Here is a 16446-nt window from a genome sequence, read left to right as displayed (position 1 = left end):
ATGCAACTAATAAATGGAACCCCACACCATTACATTGTATAAAATGCCTTTTGCTTTTGAATGCAGTTTGTCCAAAAGGACAAAAAGGTTTAAGCAGTTACGCAACAGTGGATGCTGCAGCATGTTCACGAGTTATTAAATGAACACATATTTATACAATAGACTGACACTTTTTAGAGAATGCAAATATGAATATTTTAGTTCATTTATAAAATAGAAATATTCAAATATGAAAGAATTCTTCTTCACTTTCAGCATCAACTTGTAAACACTGGACAAAAAAGCATAAAGAAAATCCATATATTTTAAAGACTGAGAAGGGATTAGGGAGCAACTTCTGAGCTTACTCCCAAAAAATCATTTGTTACATCATCCAGGGAAATAATTTTTTCTGCTTTTATTAGATTAGATATCATTAATTGAGAGGTTAATTCAGAGGGAAATGGAAAAAGTACAGAAAACAAATACATATCTAGTGTATGACAAAAAGGTATAGACACACAGTCCTATGATTTACATTAGTGCTATGTACAGTAATGTACAATATCAGGTTTAGTATAGTTGAAAATATGTAATCAGAAAATGGGTGAGTGCGTAGAATACATGCAGCCACACGACTCAGCCTCTGAGCAAACTGCAGAAAAGGTCAGAACAAGTGTTGGACGTACTTGCATGTAGAAATTAAATAAAATATTAGAAAAGCTAGATGGATTTTGGTCTCTGTAAAAATTGAGTTATAATTCATCACATTAGCAGTCTCCCAGCTGCTACTCTCAGTGAAAGCGATGGGGGAAGCGAAGCATGACAATACAAGGCTTTCTGACCAGTTCCATGCCAAACTGCACATCACCTCAATATTTATTTACAAGAGAATAAACTTTTTAAAAATCAACCACAGCCAAAAAAATGTCATTTAGTTAGCCTGCCATTAAACATAATACTGCAGGCAGGTTTCTAAGACTGAAATATGGCACTCCAGAGTTACATACAGATACAGATACATTTTTCTATCACATCACTATTCCACTGAAACCAAATTGGCTAAATTCTATAGCTATGACAGGAGGGGTTAACTTCGAACGTCTTCACATTCATTACCGCTAGGCCTGGAGGGTCTTAATTTTCACTTGGTATTCTTTGGTTCAAAGCTCAGTAGTTACTTTTTCATTTCAGAATAAACTCAATTTCAGATAACAGACGCGGCGCCAACAATGAGAGTATGACTGGGAGTTTAAAGGAATCTCCAGAGGGAAAGGTGTTTGTTGAATAGAACATTCTCTTTCTTCTCCATCAAACTCGGCGAGATAAATTTAAAAGGGAAGCTTTCGTGCAGCTGTGGAGGAACAGCAGAATGAAGAGTCAGGGGAAAACAGACCCCCAGGACCTGACAAACTAGCTTTCCTGTCACAATCCAGCCTATCAGATTCCACAGGAATGGGGATACATTCAAGTTCTAGCATTAGGGCACTTGCTCTACGCAAGTAACACTGAGGAACTGCAGGTTTGCTGTAGAACAGAAAACAGGCCTCAGGCTAAGTAAAAACAATTTCAGAACACATAAAGCTTAAAATGAAGGAAATAAGATCATGAGGATATCATACATTCCATTTCTTAACCCTTCTCCCAATTCTTATTTGTTGGTGCAACCCATCACTGTAACAGAACATGTCACTACACCAAGTTTCTGTTCTTTAGCAGCACACACAACTCGAAAACATATTACCATCATATTGTACGTTTTAATAAAGGGAACTCACAGCAAGTCCAACCGCCCAAATTGTCGCACTTAAATTCTTCCCATAAATAAAGTCTCAGCTTCAGCCAGGATGCAATAATACAATCACACAGGACTCATCAGATGAACATGCCGAGGAACAATTCTGGGGGGGGGGGGATGAAACGCAGACTTTCTGTTTACAGTCTTCCACAATGAACCGAGAGCAGATCCTCGACAGATAGTGTCAAGTGCATATACCCAGCGATAAATTTCAAAAACCCAAGAGCACCAAGACCCGCCTCGCTGAAGCTCTTTTCGAGATTCATCTTCAGAATGTATGAGCGTGAATTAAGGAGACGTACGTACACGATGGTGCTGTAGTCAGGATAAAGTGTTGACTGTGATTTTTCCTATACAACATCCGCAGAATCCGCCCCTTTCTCACCACCTACTCAACCCAGCTCCTGGTCCAAGCAATGGTTCTATCCCGCCTGGACTACTGCAACTCTCTTCTGGCTGGACTACCGGCATCTGCCACCAGACCCCTGCAGCTCATTCAGAATGCTGCGGCTCGTCTGGTCTTCAACCTCCCCAGACACTCCCACGTAACTCCCCTGCTCACTACCCTCCACTGGCTGCCTGTTATAGCTCGCATCAAATTCAAAACATTGGTTCTAGCATACCAGGCAGTCAAGGGATCAGCCCAGCATACCTTCAAAAGATATTCAAACCCTACATGCCAGCCAGATCCCTCCGTTCTGCTACCTCAGGACGCCTAGCACCTCCCCCTCTTCGCACCTGCACTTCCAGAACACGTCTCCTCTCTGTTCTGGCCCCACGATGGTGGAATGACCTCCCTGTGGAGGTCAGAACAGCTGAGACTGTGACCCATTTCAAACGACGACTGAAGACCCACCTCTTCAGGCTGCACCTCTCCCCATCCCTTCCCCCCCTGTAAATGACTAAACTTAGGGTTGTAACTAGGCAGCTGTTCAATAGGTGACTTAGTTGATGCGCCAGTCTTAACGACTACTTGTATTCTTATTTATTTTTATTTTTCCATAGATTGCGTTGTTGCCGTTCTCGTTGTTAGTGTTAATCAGTTTAACCACCAGGGTCCAGGTTGAACTATGCGGTTGTTCCCTGTACTTGGACCGGTACTTCTCTCTAGGGGTTTCGTCATACTTGTTCCTGGTTATGGTTATACACTTTGTTGTACGTCGCTCTGGATAAGAGCGTCTGCCAAATGCCTGTAATGTAATGTAATGTAATGTGTAATGTTCCCTGTCCCTCTCCAGCAGTGTGAACTTCCACTTGTTCCACACCGCTTCCCGATACCACCGCCGAGGGGCTGCTAGCATGACTCAAGCCTAGCCTCCAGGCTGCATCACAGGGTGCTTTTTCCTATTCGTCTGTTTAGCTACCCATCCACCAAGCTACACGAGCCTACATCCATCAGTCTACATGTGGAGAGCTATCTCAAGGTGACTACGCATTTAGCCACATGGTTACGGCAACACCATGAGCAGCATTAACCAGAACTTCCCCACATTTAAATATGAATATACCGAATTATACACGTCTATGGAGGGATGACGGGATTATGCACTAAAATAATTCAACCCACAGCTGTGAAGAGACACAGCGTACTTCAGAATTATTCATAACCTTGATAAAGATAAGAAAAGAAGGCTGTATAAAATTAACAATATAGGTAATGACATACTGTTTCTCAAAATGGAAAAAAGTATTTTCCCTTAGACAAATACAATTTCTCAGAGAAAACTATCATGTATCTCACTTAAAGTCCACAAATAAATGGTTACCATGCTACAGAATTGCTACGGAAATGACAGAATTGCCATTTTGTACTGGCCATCTCAATCTGCAGAGTTGAACCCAATCTAAAATTTGTGGTTTGAACTAAAGAGGGCAGTCTGTATAGAGGAACGGTCAATGATTCCTCAAATATGACTTGCTATATTCGTGCAGACTCTGTTTTCACCAGCACTGTGTCATTTCCTGGAGTAAAACATTAACAGAAAGAAAAGAGCATGCTGGCTCACATTGGAAAGGTGTTCAGTGCTGGAGGGGGAATTAAAGGTGGGCTGCTCAGATGGAAGATGAATGGGAACAATTGCTACAGGGCACAATGTCAAATAGAAAATACAATACAAGCAGAACATATAACAGAGAAAAACCATGATTTAAAAAAAACAAAACAAAAGCAAAGGCATCTCCTAGTACATGTTAAAGAGGCAAGACCAAAAAAGAAAAAAAAAACTGAAAAAAGGAAATGATCCAAATTGAAAATTGTATCTTATAATAAAGTGGAAATGAGTCATCGGTATCAGGTGCTACTGCAAAAAATGTCAACTTAATGTCGGATTATATTTGCTGGTGATTACCTTTTTTTTTTTGTTTAACCAGGGACTACACTCGCCACAGAAGAATGCTTGCCAAATATAGCAGTGCGACCACAATAGCTGGAGAATTAAACGAACCGACAGCCGTTTGCACAATGGAGAGCCCAGCGTACAGACAGCCCTGCTTTGTGCAGCAAAACAAATGTGACATTCTGGCGCCCGTGAAGAGGCGCTGAGTGACAGGCCGATTTCATGTGTGTTTCTCAGATTTCCTGGCAGCGGAGTGGATGTGTTCTCGTCAACGTTCCGTCTATCATCTTCCTCTTCCCAGATGTCCGTCTCTCCCTCTCGACTCTCTCGTGCGCGCTTTTTGCGAAGTTAGCGACTGCAGGTTGCGTTTTGCCCACGCGGGAAGAGCTTTCCCGCCATAATGAATGTAAATTGCGTTCATTTCGAGCCAGCGCTAATGGTTCCGCCTTTTCTGTCCTTGAACGTAAAACAAACAAACTGGACTCTTAACTAGAACCGTTTAAATGTTCCGCTGAATTGTAATGGCCACATTGTACCCCAAGCTAATATTCTCCCAGTGAAAATGAATGGTGATGATTCAGGTACAGAAATAGCTCACACCGAAATCTCCATTAAAAGTTGACTCAGACCTATTTATTAGAATTCACAGCAATATATCAGAGCAACTTTAGCAGTTATGTCACTGGAAATACCGACAAAATCCTGGGTAGAGGATTCATTTAGGAAGGTATTTTTTATACTAACTTTGGCAGCTCCTGAAATGCACTGCCATAAAGTATAGTGTCTTACTGTATGTACACTTCATAAGACAGGCACTGCTAATTAAAGAGGTCTGATGGCAGTTTCAGATTAAAAATAAAAAGACCATACAAATGTTTATGTACATTTTTTAATGAATAAAGTTCAATTCAGATTCAATGAACAGTCAGTCAGTAGCTGACATGATTCATAAAGCAATCAGCATTTGACACTATTAGTTTAACTAAGGATGTGCACTATTGACTCTACTGACCTGTAACCAGCTCAGACACTCAGTGAACGTGACCTAAAAGAGTTGAACACTGAAGAACAGACTCACCCAGAGTTATAAGAGACAAAGATGGTCAAAAAAACCCTCACTCTCTCGCAGAGAGGCACGGTCATTACCAGCACCCTTTGCAGCAACATGGACAGAAATGAGAGATAAAAGGCCTGTCCTGCGCACTTTCCTCCGACACAGCTGCAGTTAATTACGCTGATGGAGAAAAGCGTGTGCTGGTGATGAGCTCTGGGCTGTCTGGAGTGGAGAAATCAGGGCTGAAGCCATGTACACCTTACCCCCACCACCACTAATAGCCTGTGTTTATTGAGATCCTTGAAAGATCCCATGCTTACAGCACTAAACATTGAGGGCCTGGTATTTGGATATGCTGTGCGTAATGGATATGGGGATGTTACATGGGCCATAATGCTCCACAATTTAACCATGCGCTGTTTTATAAAGGGAGCAAAATGGCAGACAAGGTTTTTAGTGCCAAAATATTGCAATTATCTTTGTTGCCATTTGTTTTTATGCTACCCTAGTATTACATGTGTTTTCAGCAAAGAGAGGTGATGTAGTCTGAGCATGGATGCTATCAATGCCCCCACATTTCACAAATGAAGTATGACCCTAAATTTCAGTGTTACAAAACTTTTGCTATTCAAAATGTAGTTTAAAGCAATCAGTTAGATTTTAAACACAAAAAAACTTAAAAGACCCTTTAAAGCACTTCTTATCATACTTGAATGAGAGACTGTAACATTCAGGAAAATGCCTCTAACCAACTTGCAGGTGAGTGTTTTTAAATATCAATGTGCAGCCTTGAAAACTGGATTGTGAAGTGCATCGCACTTGTTCTGAAGCAAGAGAACAAGCTTCCTTCAGTGCTTTGCTGATTTCTGAAACCATACAAATGGAATATTTTAATACAAAAGCTTTATGCTACATGGATATGAATCTTAATGGAAAGCTATAGTTATGGAAGGACCAACGCTAAGGGTTCTTTACAGCAGAACATAAGGACCACTTCACAGCATCATACAAAATGCAGTTACTCTGAATTGGAGAGTTCTGTCCATCACTTACACCTGATGAAAACCAAATGCATAACCTTAAAGTTTGCATTGGGTGATTAAACTGAAATTGATTCATTTTCAATACAAAATAATTTGGAATTGGTTTTAAATTTAGTAATCAAGATATCTTGAATGCAAAGACTGGTTTTCTTTATTTAAATGTGTACTTAAAATGTGTTTACACTACGTTGCCTGTGCTCTTAATTGTTTGAGGGATCATCATTTAAAAAAGATTTAATGGCCTTGCGATGAAGAGCCTCGACAAATCCCTGCACAGCCAGAGCTCTTGAAGAAGACAGAGGAGTATTAAGATGGACTAAACTTGCTTTCAGAAACAGGGTTCATAAACTACAGCATTTCTGCAAAAATTAACAAAGTTCCTATGGTTTGGGAAAACCATCTGGACATGCTTTTAAGAACTGCATGTAGGCCCAGAAAAACTTGCAGTAAGCTATAAATCAAGCACCATTCATTGCACATGATGTACAGACAGAGAATGTCATTTACAGTTGCTACATAATTGCTAAATAATTTTCCACTATTTGGACAGTTTCTTGGTTTCAAGATTTTCAACTCAGCTATGAGGCACAGTATGAAACATTAAAATTCAGATTTTTACAGAAGTAATCACTGAAGATGAACGTAGGCTCACTTTAATAAAAAATGAAAGCCATAAAAAAATGACAGCCTTTATTCAGGTTCCCTAGAAATTAAACATTTAAGTGGATCTGCTGCATGTTCAGTTAAAACATGACTTCACTCATTCCATGAGGAAGCATTTGCTACAGCATGCTTGAGAAAGGTTCACATCAGCAAGCAAAGGCCACAGTAATTATGGGTACTTGGATAAGGGACGCATCCACATCACATCAATGTGTGGTTGTGCTTAATCTCTTCAGCATCACCTGGTTGCCATCTGCACGTCTTCCTTGCCTATCATTTCTCATGGGAGTCTGATCTTGCATCTTAAGCAGCCGAACAGGAGAGAATGCAAGTGGAAGACCATTTGATCTAACTACTGATGGCTTCATGCACTTCTCCACTGGAATGAACACAGAAACCTGAGATAACCCTGGTCTCGGGGAAATCATAACATCCTTATGCACACCCCAGACTTTATTAAAATGACAAATCTAATTGATTATGCAGTATGTAAATATTCTAAGTGAACACGTAATGGTTTTGGTATCCCCACATCTATTTGATATTCTCATATTGGAGGCACTATTAAAACCCCCATTTGCTTTAAAGACTGCTCTGACATTACCACCATACAGAACAGAGCAGATGGATGAGCTACAGTACCTCAAGGCTCACATGGGTAATATGGGTGCTTGATAACTTTTTTCATTGAATAAATAAAATAACAAATTACAAAATGCATTTTGTGTTTACTCAGTTTCCTTTTGTTTAATATTGCTTTTCGTTTAAAGATCTGAAACCATTCAGTGTGACAAATATGCAATAATAGAGTAAATCAAGTAGAGGGCAAATACTTTTTCATGGCACTGTTTCCAGCTAAAAGCTGTACCGCAAATGACTTTCAGAGCTTTGAAAACTGTGGAGCACTGTACAGCGCATACAGCAAATCCAGAGTACTTCTGCCAATGAAGAGCAAACAGACAAGGTCATTTTGAAGGTGATGGCAAAAGCATTAGTAATAATTGCGAGCGGCTTCACGGGTGACTGTGTCTATCAAATCCCAAATCTGTCAAACCTTTTAAAGCTCGGGCCTGTCATTATCATGATTAAATGCCTTACCTGGTGAACAAAGCCTTACTGCAGGCCACTTGACGTGGACAGGGCTGCAGCGCTGAATCAAGCAGGCAAGGGGAGGCAATGACAGAGTGAGAGTCTGTAAACCTGGGCCTGTATTCATAAAGAATCTCAGGTTTGGAGAGCTGCTGTAGGATCCGTTTCACCCTTTAGCTCATAAGGGGCTGGGATGTGTACAAGGGAAACCTGATCCGAGTTCAGCCGGCCTGATCTCACATGCTTTATGGATACTGAGCCTGGTCTCCAGAAACATTGAACTGTCTGCAGATGACTCAAACGCACTGTACAGTTGCGCCCCTAACTTGCTGGCTATAATTGAACCCCTAGCCTGCTGGCCATTGGACCCCAGACTTCCTGAGTTCTGCCATGCAGAAATACAGAGGGCAGCATGGTACAGAAACTATTCTAATAAGTGAATGATCCCATGGTTTATAGCTGCCATTAGGAAGACCTGCCTGGCTTGAGATGGGCAGTAAGATTAGTATCTATGTACTTACTAAGCAAAATGCTAACTGTTAAGCAAATCAAAAAATTTTATGGTCAAGTTGCAACTCTAGCTGTACATTGGTAGAATCAATGAAAAAGTATACCTTCTTTAATGAAACATCCACAGAAATCATAAAAAATTGCCTCACGCCATTCAAATACACTTATCCGTAATTAACATCTTTGCCAAAAAAGCATGCACTTCAATAATGTTTGCTTTGTGCACATTTTAAATTTAATTAGCTCTCTTAAAAAAAGGCCATCTGAGCAAGTTCCTCTAATGCATTCTTTAAGACTCTTTACGAATGTTTAAATATTTATCTGGTAGTTCAAGGGTTTCCAACTGATTAAACAGAATGCCTGAGTTAAACCTTTTATTGTCTGCAAAGGGAGAACAAAATCAGAGGGAGAATAACAACTATTGCTTGAAGGGGTTACACAGAGATTTGGGAGGAGGCAGAACTCCCTTGAGCCTCTGTGTCAAAGTGCTTTATGTTGATCATTAGTGAGATTTGTAGCCTTTTTAATCACACTATAAAGGATGCTGTTCTAAGACGTATGTTAAGTAACTCTTAAGCCATAAACATTACACACTTAAATAATGTCCATAATAAGCGCTAAAGGGAGTAAAAAGAAGTAGGTAAAATAAAGATCAACTACCCTGTTAATTGTTTGCATGTATGGATTTATGTGTGAACTTAAGCAAACATAAATGTATGGTAATTGTACTTTGCTTTGGATAAAAGTGTCTGCCAAATAAATTAAATGTAATGCACATTGTAATGTGCTTCTGTAATCATGCATGTACAGATACATGTATTTAAGTACATTCATGTATGAGATGCCTGCATGTGTGCACATACACTACATGGCCAAAAGTATGTGGACACCTGACATCCAAACATCTCATCCAAAATTATGGGCATTAATATGGAGTTGGTCCACCCTTTGCCGCTAAAACAACCTCCACTCTTCTGGGAAGGCTTTATACCAGATATTGGAGCATTGCTGCAGGGATTTGCTTCCATTCAGCCAGAAGAGCATTTGTGAGGTTAGGCACTGATTGGGCGATTAGGCCTGGCTCGCAGTTGGCTTCCCAATTGGTCCCAGGACAGTGTTCTGTGTAGGCCAGGCAAGTTCTTCCATAGCGTTCTTGACAAAACCATTTCTATATGAACCTCGGTGTGTGCCGGGGGGCATTGTCACGCTGAAACAGGAAAGGGCCTTCCCCAAACAAAATATTAGCATATACGTACGTACAGCATGTATGTATGTATATATGTACATAAAGTATGTAAGTATGCATGTACAGTATGTATGTATGAGCGTATGTACAGGATGTATGGATGTATGAATGCACGTACGTACAGTATGTATGTATCTATGTATTTGTGCAAAAACATTCTTGAAAGTGCACATTTATAAATGCAGGCACTAGAGCCCCTGCCCTGCTTGTTGCGATGGGGCCTTTGGAAGGCTTGGCCTTTGGGTCCAGTGGGCAGTTTCACCTGTACAGGGAAGCAGGAGAGGGCTGGTCTCTGATACTTAGTGATTAATCACCGTGAAGCCTGCACACCTGCTTTAATGATCTCATTACCGCTGGGACTCCAGCTCCGGAGAGCACAGTCTGCCTCTGCCATGTTTGTCTCCCATCAGGACATCTAAAGGAAGTCAACCCGCTGTAATTGGATCTAACCCCGTGGAACAGGGAGATGTCAATCAAGGGGAGAGAAGGGAAAACATCCCTTTTTTTAGAGGCAAACTTTCTCTTTATCGCTGTGTGTTTTGAGGCAGGCTGCACATGCCTGGCCCAACTATCCATTAAGAATCAGCAGTAGGGCTGTACCACTTCCTGTTCTTCCCCGTCTATTATCCAACACTGGCATTACAGTGTGTTCTTATTACCTCTTTCTTATGCAAATGACACAGTCTCCTTAAGAATGCCAGGTCTGTACATAAAGAACCAGCCAGTATAATTTCCTGTAATTATCTGCGACCGGGCTACTTCAAGATATCTAGGCAATCTGACAGCCCGAGAGCGCGCCGGTGTGCTAGCACGGCGTCTGCTCTCGGTTTGCTGTTTGGGGAAGCTCAGAAGGACTAGCAGTCGGCCGGTCACACAGGAAGCTGTGCGGCATGAATCACGGGCCGTAATCACTTCTGCTGGGGCTCACAGGCAATAAAAGCCGAAGAAGTCTCCGGAGCCGCGTACTGAAGGAGCCGGCGAGCAATGTCTCAACTGATAATGTCTAACTGGCCTATGCAGGCTCTGAAGCCAGTTAAGCCTTTTCCAAAAGCTAACAACCACCAAGTGTGAGAGAAGCATTATCGTCTGCACTCCTTCACGCAACTGCTTTTCACTTTCACCAACTCCATGAAATACAACTTCAGAGTACAAAAACGGTTCAAACCAATCTTCGGTTTTGAGGCATTAATAACATCAGTTCCTCGTGGTAAGGAGTCTAGAGGTACAATAGCAGTTCCACTGACCCTTCTTTTTCATGCAGGTTTACTGTGAAAGGTTGTAGTCATAATCAATGCAGGGTATTTACACAGTTTGTATAAATATGCATTTGTTCTCTACTTTCAATTTTTAAAAAAAAATGCTATAACTATGAGCTTCATGTTGTCTCCCACAGCCTCTTTAGCATATGCTTTAACACAAGTTTTAGACATTCCAGAGAAAAACAGTACATTCCAACCTCTGCATTTCCTTTCTGGGGTTGTAGCAATCATAAGTTAAGTATGAATCTACACTAGCTTGTTATAATCAAAAGCACGCTTCCATAATCTGTAGAGACAGCATCTACTGTGACATCAGGGGTCAGTTTCTCAGTTGTCTATCATTCCAGGCCCTCAGTGCCTCAACACATGGCCCAGAGTAGAAAAGGAGAGAAATCACTGAAAAAAAAAAAAACAGGCCAATTATATTGTCACAGTTGTGTGACGGTCTACCACCTTATGCTATGCTTTCCCCCATCTCGAAATGAAATATAGTACATTACCCATTCCCACATCAATTGCCTCAGTTACATTTACCATCTAAACATTCTGTTGTAAAGATGTCAGTGTTTTTTTTTCCCCTACAGTGCAGAACCCTACATGAATTCATCCACAACAAGGCCTGGACAGGTTCCAAGATCCCTGGAACAATACAAATATACACAAATGTATGGCATGATGTCACTGTAAAGATGTAAATTTCCACAGCCCCGGCTCAATGATGTAATGGCTCTTCATTCCCTTAAAGGTTGCGTAAGGGATGTAAAAATAAATGTCCTGGCGGTCCACAGATGGCTGGCCTCCCCCACAGAGGCCGGCTCCAGCCCCGTGCCCAGGCCCACTCATCCGTGCGCTTTAATCACACCCTTCAACTCCCTCACTTTTGGCCGACATGCCCGGATGTGTGAAGGGTGTCCGTTCCTACGGAAGCGTGTCCAACGGGCACATCAGAGAGTTCCTCGAAATTTCACTGCACGCGCGTGCGCGTGTGTGTGTGTGTGCATGTGCGTGTGTGTGCGTGTGTAAGTAGAGCCAGTATCTATCAAAACCCCTTATCTTACAAGAAACACCCACACAAACAACTATGCACAAACACCCACACACATATCAACGGACATGTAAACCAGTGGTCAACACTTCAGTAAAGACCTGGGGGAAAGACGGAGAATAATCAGGCATACGGACGAGTACCTCTGAATTTGTGACGGGGGTCTGACTGATGCCCCCGGTGACGGAGGTCCAGGAGCGGGCGGTGAGCACGCAGGCGAAGAGGGGGTACAGGTCCCCGGCTCCCAGGCGCCGGCTGTACCGCTCGATGCCCTTCAGGTCCGCCTTCATCAGGGCTTGCCACAGACGGCAGTAGTCCAGGCGGAAGTCCTGGTTCAGCGTCTGAGTGAGGGGTCCGGTCATAGACTTTTATAATCCACATGCATATATTAAGCAGACACTCTCACCCAGTGACTCCAAACATAGAGTATATCCTAATGAAAATGGAATGTATTGTAAATATGTTAAACAATAATATTCTAAATATACTGATAAATATATTTTGCTCTGATTTTAAAATATATAAAAATATTCGTATATTTGTCATTATTATCAACCTAGGTAATTATAATATCTTGAAAACATACTTTTTTTAAATTGCAGCATATTCCATTTCTGCTAGGGAGCAATAATGTTAGAACATGAATAAAACTTGAGGGGAATTAGTGAAAATACACCAAATGTGGACCAATCCAAATAAAAAATTCCACAGAAATGAACTTCTACTTGGCCTGTTTATTAAACTGAAACACCACATCAAGTTCCTCAGTGTTTGCCAAGACGTCTTGCATCTCGCGATAATGGGAGAGGTTTGACCCTCGTCAAACATCAAAGCGATGCTAAATGTTGATCATCTGATGTTCTATTCATCTGTGCGTCCACATTAACGTGGATGCAGATGCATGCTGAGACATGAAAGCTTTGATTCGTTTAGCGAACACTTCCCCGTTTCATTAGCTGTTAATATTAAATAAAAGGCAGACTAATCCCCCGCAGCCAGACGAGCTTCATTAGCATGCAGAACAAGGAGCACGCCACTTCACAACTTTACACTCAACTGATATGGAAACAATGTAAAGCAGGAAGTTTGTCCCCGCACCAAACAGTAATACCCATATTGCAAATTAAAATTCTGAGCAAACCAGCACTTACATTTGAAGTCATTACACACAAATTGGTTCTATTATGGACAAAATGAAGAAAATGGCACTTGAATAGTTCCTTTTCATATGGGTAAACTGGAAAGGGCATATTTTTTAAACCAACAGATTAATCTCCAGGATTGCATTTATCTATCGCAAATGTGTGCACAATTTTTAAATGGATTTTTTTTTTTTTTTTTGGCGGGGGGGTAGGGGTGTTTTGTGTGTAATGCTGCAAACCATAAGGTCTTGGAGTACTTTTCTTTCTTCATGACTGCAAATCGTCTTCGATAATAAAAGTGTTTAAAATTCTATCCGTTCCCAGATACGACGGTACGTAGTTTTGGCCTGTAAGTGAGAAAATGAATAATGTGGTGTAATATGTGATGAATTTGCTTTCTGGAAGCCCCAGCGATGTCTTACCTGATACAAGCCATGATCGAGTAACACAATTTGGGTCTTATTGCTTTTCGGGCACTTCTTCACCAGCACGTTTCCAGGGTGGGGGTCACAGTGCACGAAACCATTCACGAATATCATCTCACTGTACATCTTCCCAAGGTTCCGGGAAACCTGCCAAACGAGGCCAAGCATTGGTACGTGCTAACGTGCTAACGTCCGCGCATACCGGTGCACCCGAGAGCGCCGCGCCCATTAAGATAATTGCGGACGTACAGCAATGAATTCCACATCATGTAGCAGGGGCAGTCTCTTATGCAAAGGGCAAACCGAGTTTACGAGCAGCGCGTTCGATATTTACATAAAGATGTGAGCTCCACAGGAAGAGATAACGCTGCTGTCCTAGGCACAAACCCATATGTTTACAAATGCAAAGCTGATACAAATCATTTCAACTCACTTTACCCTTTGAAGATTAAACTCCGATAAAATATCCTCTGAGAAGTGTGGGCTAATGGAAAAGCACAAAGTTAATATAAAATATGTAAATGATAGAGATGGGAAGGAAAGGAGTTGAAGTTATTATATACAGATCATACATATAACATGCGCACCTGCACACTAACATGCATCAACACGACAACTCATGTCGTATTGATCCACAGGCCGTACTGTAACCGAAGCACACCTGTACTTTCCATGGTGAAATCTGCATACACAGGAAGATGTACCTTTGCCATAGCTTCTGGGTATTAAGTCCCTTGCTGGCATTTCGTCTGCTATGTCATTTTAACTCACTAAAGGAAGGGCTTTGAGTCGCCTGGTGCGGTTCACTACCAGAACCAGTGCATTCTGTGCATTCCGTTGGGTTACCAGCATTTAATACTGGACAATACTTTTTAAAAATATACCAAAAGGGGATACTGGACAGTTCATTTACTGAGGCATAAATACGACAGCGAGTTCATTTCTTCACTTGGAATATAAAATTTGACGGACTGTTCTTCAGGTAAGTTTCCTTGAGCAGCCCCTCAAACTTCCCTCGCGGTGACAGGGGTTCTGTAGGCCCACCATGTGGATCCACGCCCACATTCAGTGCCCTCCTCACCCATTGGATATGCAAATAAAAAAGAGGCATATACATAACACGGGTCTGACCAAATCCTCATACTCTCTCATTCTTATTAGCCTCCCTCTATCTCCCCCTGAGTGTTGTTCAGGAGTGTGTTGTCTCTCTTAAACGGTCTCTGGAGCAGCAGAGGAACCGCACGCTCTTAGCTTGATTACTGGGGATGGCCTGCAGGAGAAGGGGAAAGGAGAACACTGCTTAGCAGCCAAATTAATAATCTGGGTTCATAAAAAGGCCGCAGAGGAAACCCTCAGAAACACCAACACGTATATATCCCAGGGCAAAGGCACCGGTCTAACGACGTTTTAATTGAACATTTAAAGGCTCTCCTTGTTGCTAAACACTCGTGTGGGATGACCACAAGTGACGGTGAATCCAATCAACTGTAGAAGCCCTCCAAAATTCGTTACTTATACCGCCAGAATCACATTACAGCTGTGTGCATAAGTCCGCGTGACACCCGAGGAAGAACAAAACTAAAATACACATTTTCCTTTAAAAAACACACAGCATTTAGTACACGCTATTAAAATAACCGAACTGTGACAGAGCGGCGACATAAAAATAGCAAACACATCAGTGGGAAATGATATTTAGCGCAAGCGTTGCTCTGCTCACTGGAAAAATAGTACTCGTGCGGTTTTGGAACTGTGCGGTCTCTCCGTCGCAAAGCGCGTGCGAGGGCTGGTAAAAGTGGAACGCCCACGTGAGCGCAGCGCCGAGGAGCATCAAAGAGGTAGTTTGTATGATAATGGCGTTCCTCGGAGGAGAGACACCCTTGGAAAAGCAGTGGCGTGCGCGCCACGGAGACGGAGGCTTAAAACACGCCGTTCCCGCTCTCTCATTTCAGACCGTTTGTTAATCTTTAATCGCGTTTCTGTACTTCGTTTCGACCGATCCCGAGCAGCAAATGCTATCATTGTGCGCCGAATGCTGCGGGTTAATAATATAATTGCGCAGTCACCGGCACACCTGTTCCTTTTGAAAGACAAAGACCGTGAACACAGAGGGAACGCGGGGTGATGCTGAGGGTGGGAGGGCGTCGGAGAAATAAAAAAAGGGCCGCTTTATTTGTGTCTGCCCAGCTGAGAGGTAAGAAACAGAATTATCTGTGACACAGCCCACCGCCCCGCATTAATACCGAGCCCGGGCTCCTCTTTTCTAGGTGCGGTATGTCTTTCATTCTTTACCCATGCTGACAGAGAGAGTACGTTAAATGGAAAATTAAGCGATCGCTATGAAAACGGCGCCCGGTCACGCCTCCAGTCAATCGCACAGGCCCCTCTTAACAGATTGGCCTTTGTGTATCCCGGTCGTGGGGGCGGGAACTCCCGCAGACCAATCAGAAACTCTCTAGAAAAAGATTCCTTGAGAGGAAGTGATGAGGGAATACTACATACTCGTCATTTTGGCAAGGCGATGTTCGTGCTGCTGCATAACATTTTAATAGCGACAGGTTGTTACTGACAAACACAGATATTATTCAGCGTTCAGGTTGAGGGTCACTGTATAAATCCTCATCATGAGCACATTTTCAGCTTTAATTATCTTTCACAGTGTATAGTTAATAGCCTATTGTCACAAATACAGATGCTGTAATAAGAACAATGCAGATTCAATTCCCAGGTTTTGTACTGCTATTACCATGTGCAAGGCCAGTTACTACAAATTGCTTCAGCAAATATATTCAGATATATTCAATAATGTGTCAAAAAATGTAATCCGTGTCATTAGTATCAAATGCAGGTGTCCACT

The 16446-nt window shown here is 42.1% G+C and overlaps 1 protein-coding gene across 2 annotated transcripts in view; it reads right to left on the bottom strand.

Moving 5' to 3' along the window:
* The window catches only part of adck1 (aarF domain containing kinase 1), a 137740-nt gene that overhangs the window by 17748 nt on the left and 103546 nt on the right, over positions 1 to 16446 (bottom strand). For both annotated transcript variants that reach the window (XM_064322498.1, XM_064322507.1), the window contains 2 exons: positions 13587 to 13736; positions 12166 to 12363 (listed from right to left, as the gene is read on the bottom strand). In XM_064322498.1, coding sequence (XP_064178568.1) covers positions 12166 to 12363; positions 13587 to 13736 — 348 coding nt within the window. The remainder of the gene's footprint in view (positions 1 to 12165; positions 12364 to 13586; positions 13737 to 16446) is intronic.

Source organism: Anguilla rostrata, chromosome 1 (assembly GCF_018555375.3).
Source record: "Anguilla rostrata isolate EN2019 chromosome 1, ASM1855537v3, whole genome shotgun sequence".
Lineage (NCBI taxonomy): Eukaryota > Metazoa > Chordata > Actinopteri > Anguilliformes > Anguillidae > Anguilla > Anguilla rostrata.
This window is presented reverse-complemented; position numbering and strand designations above follow the sequence as displayed.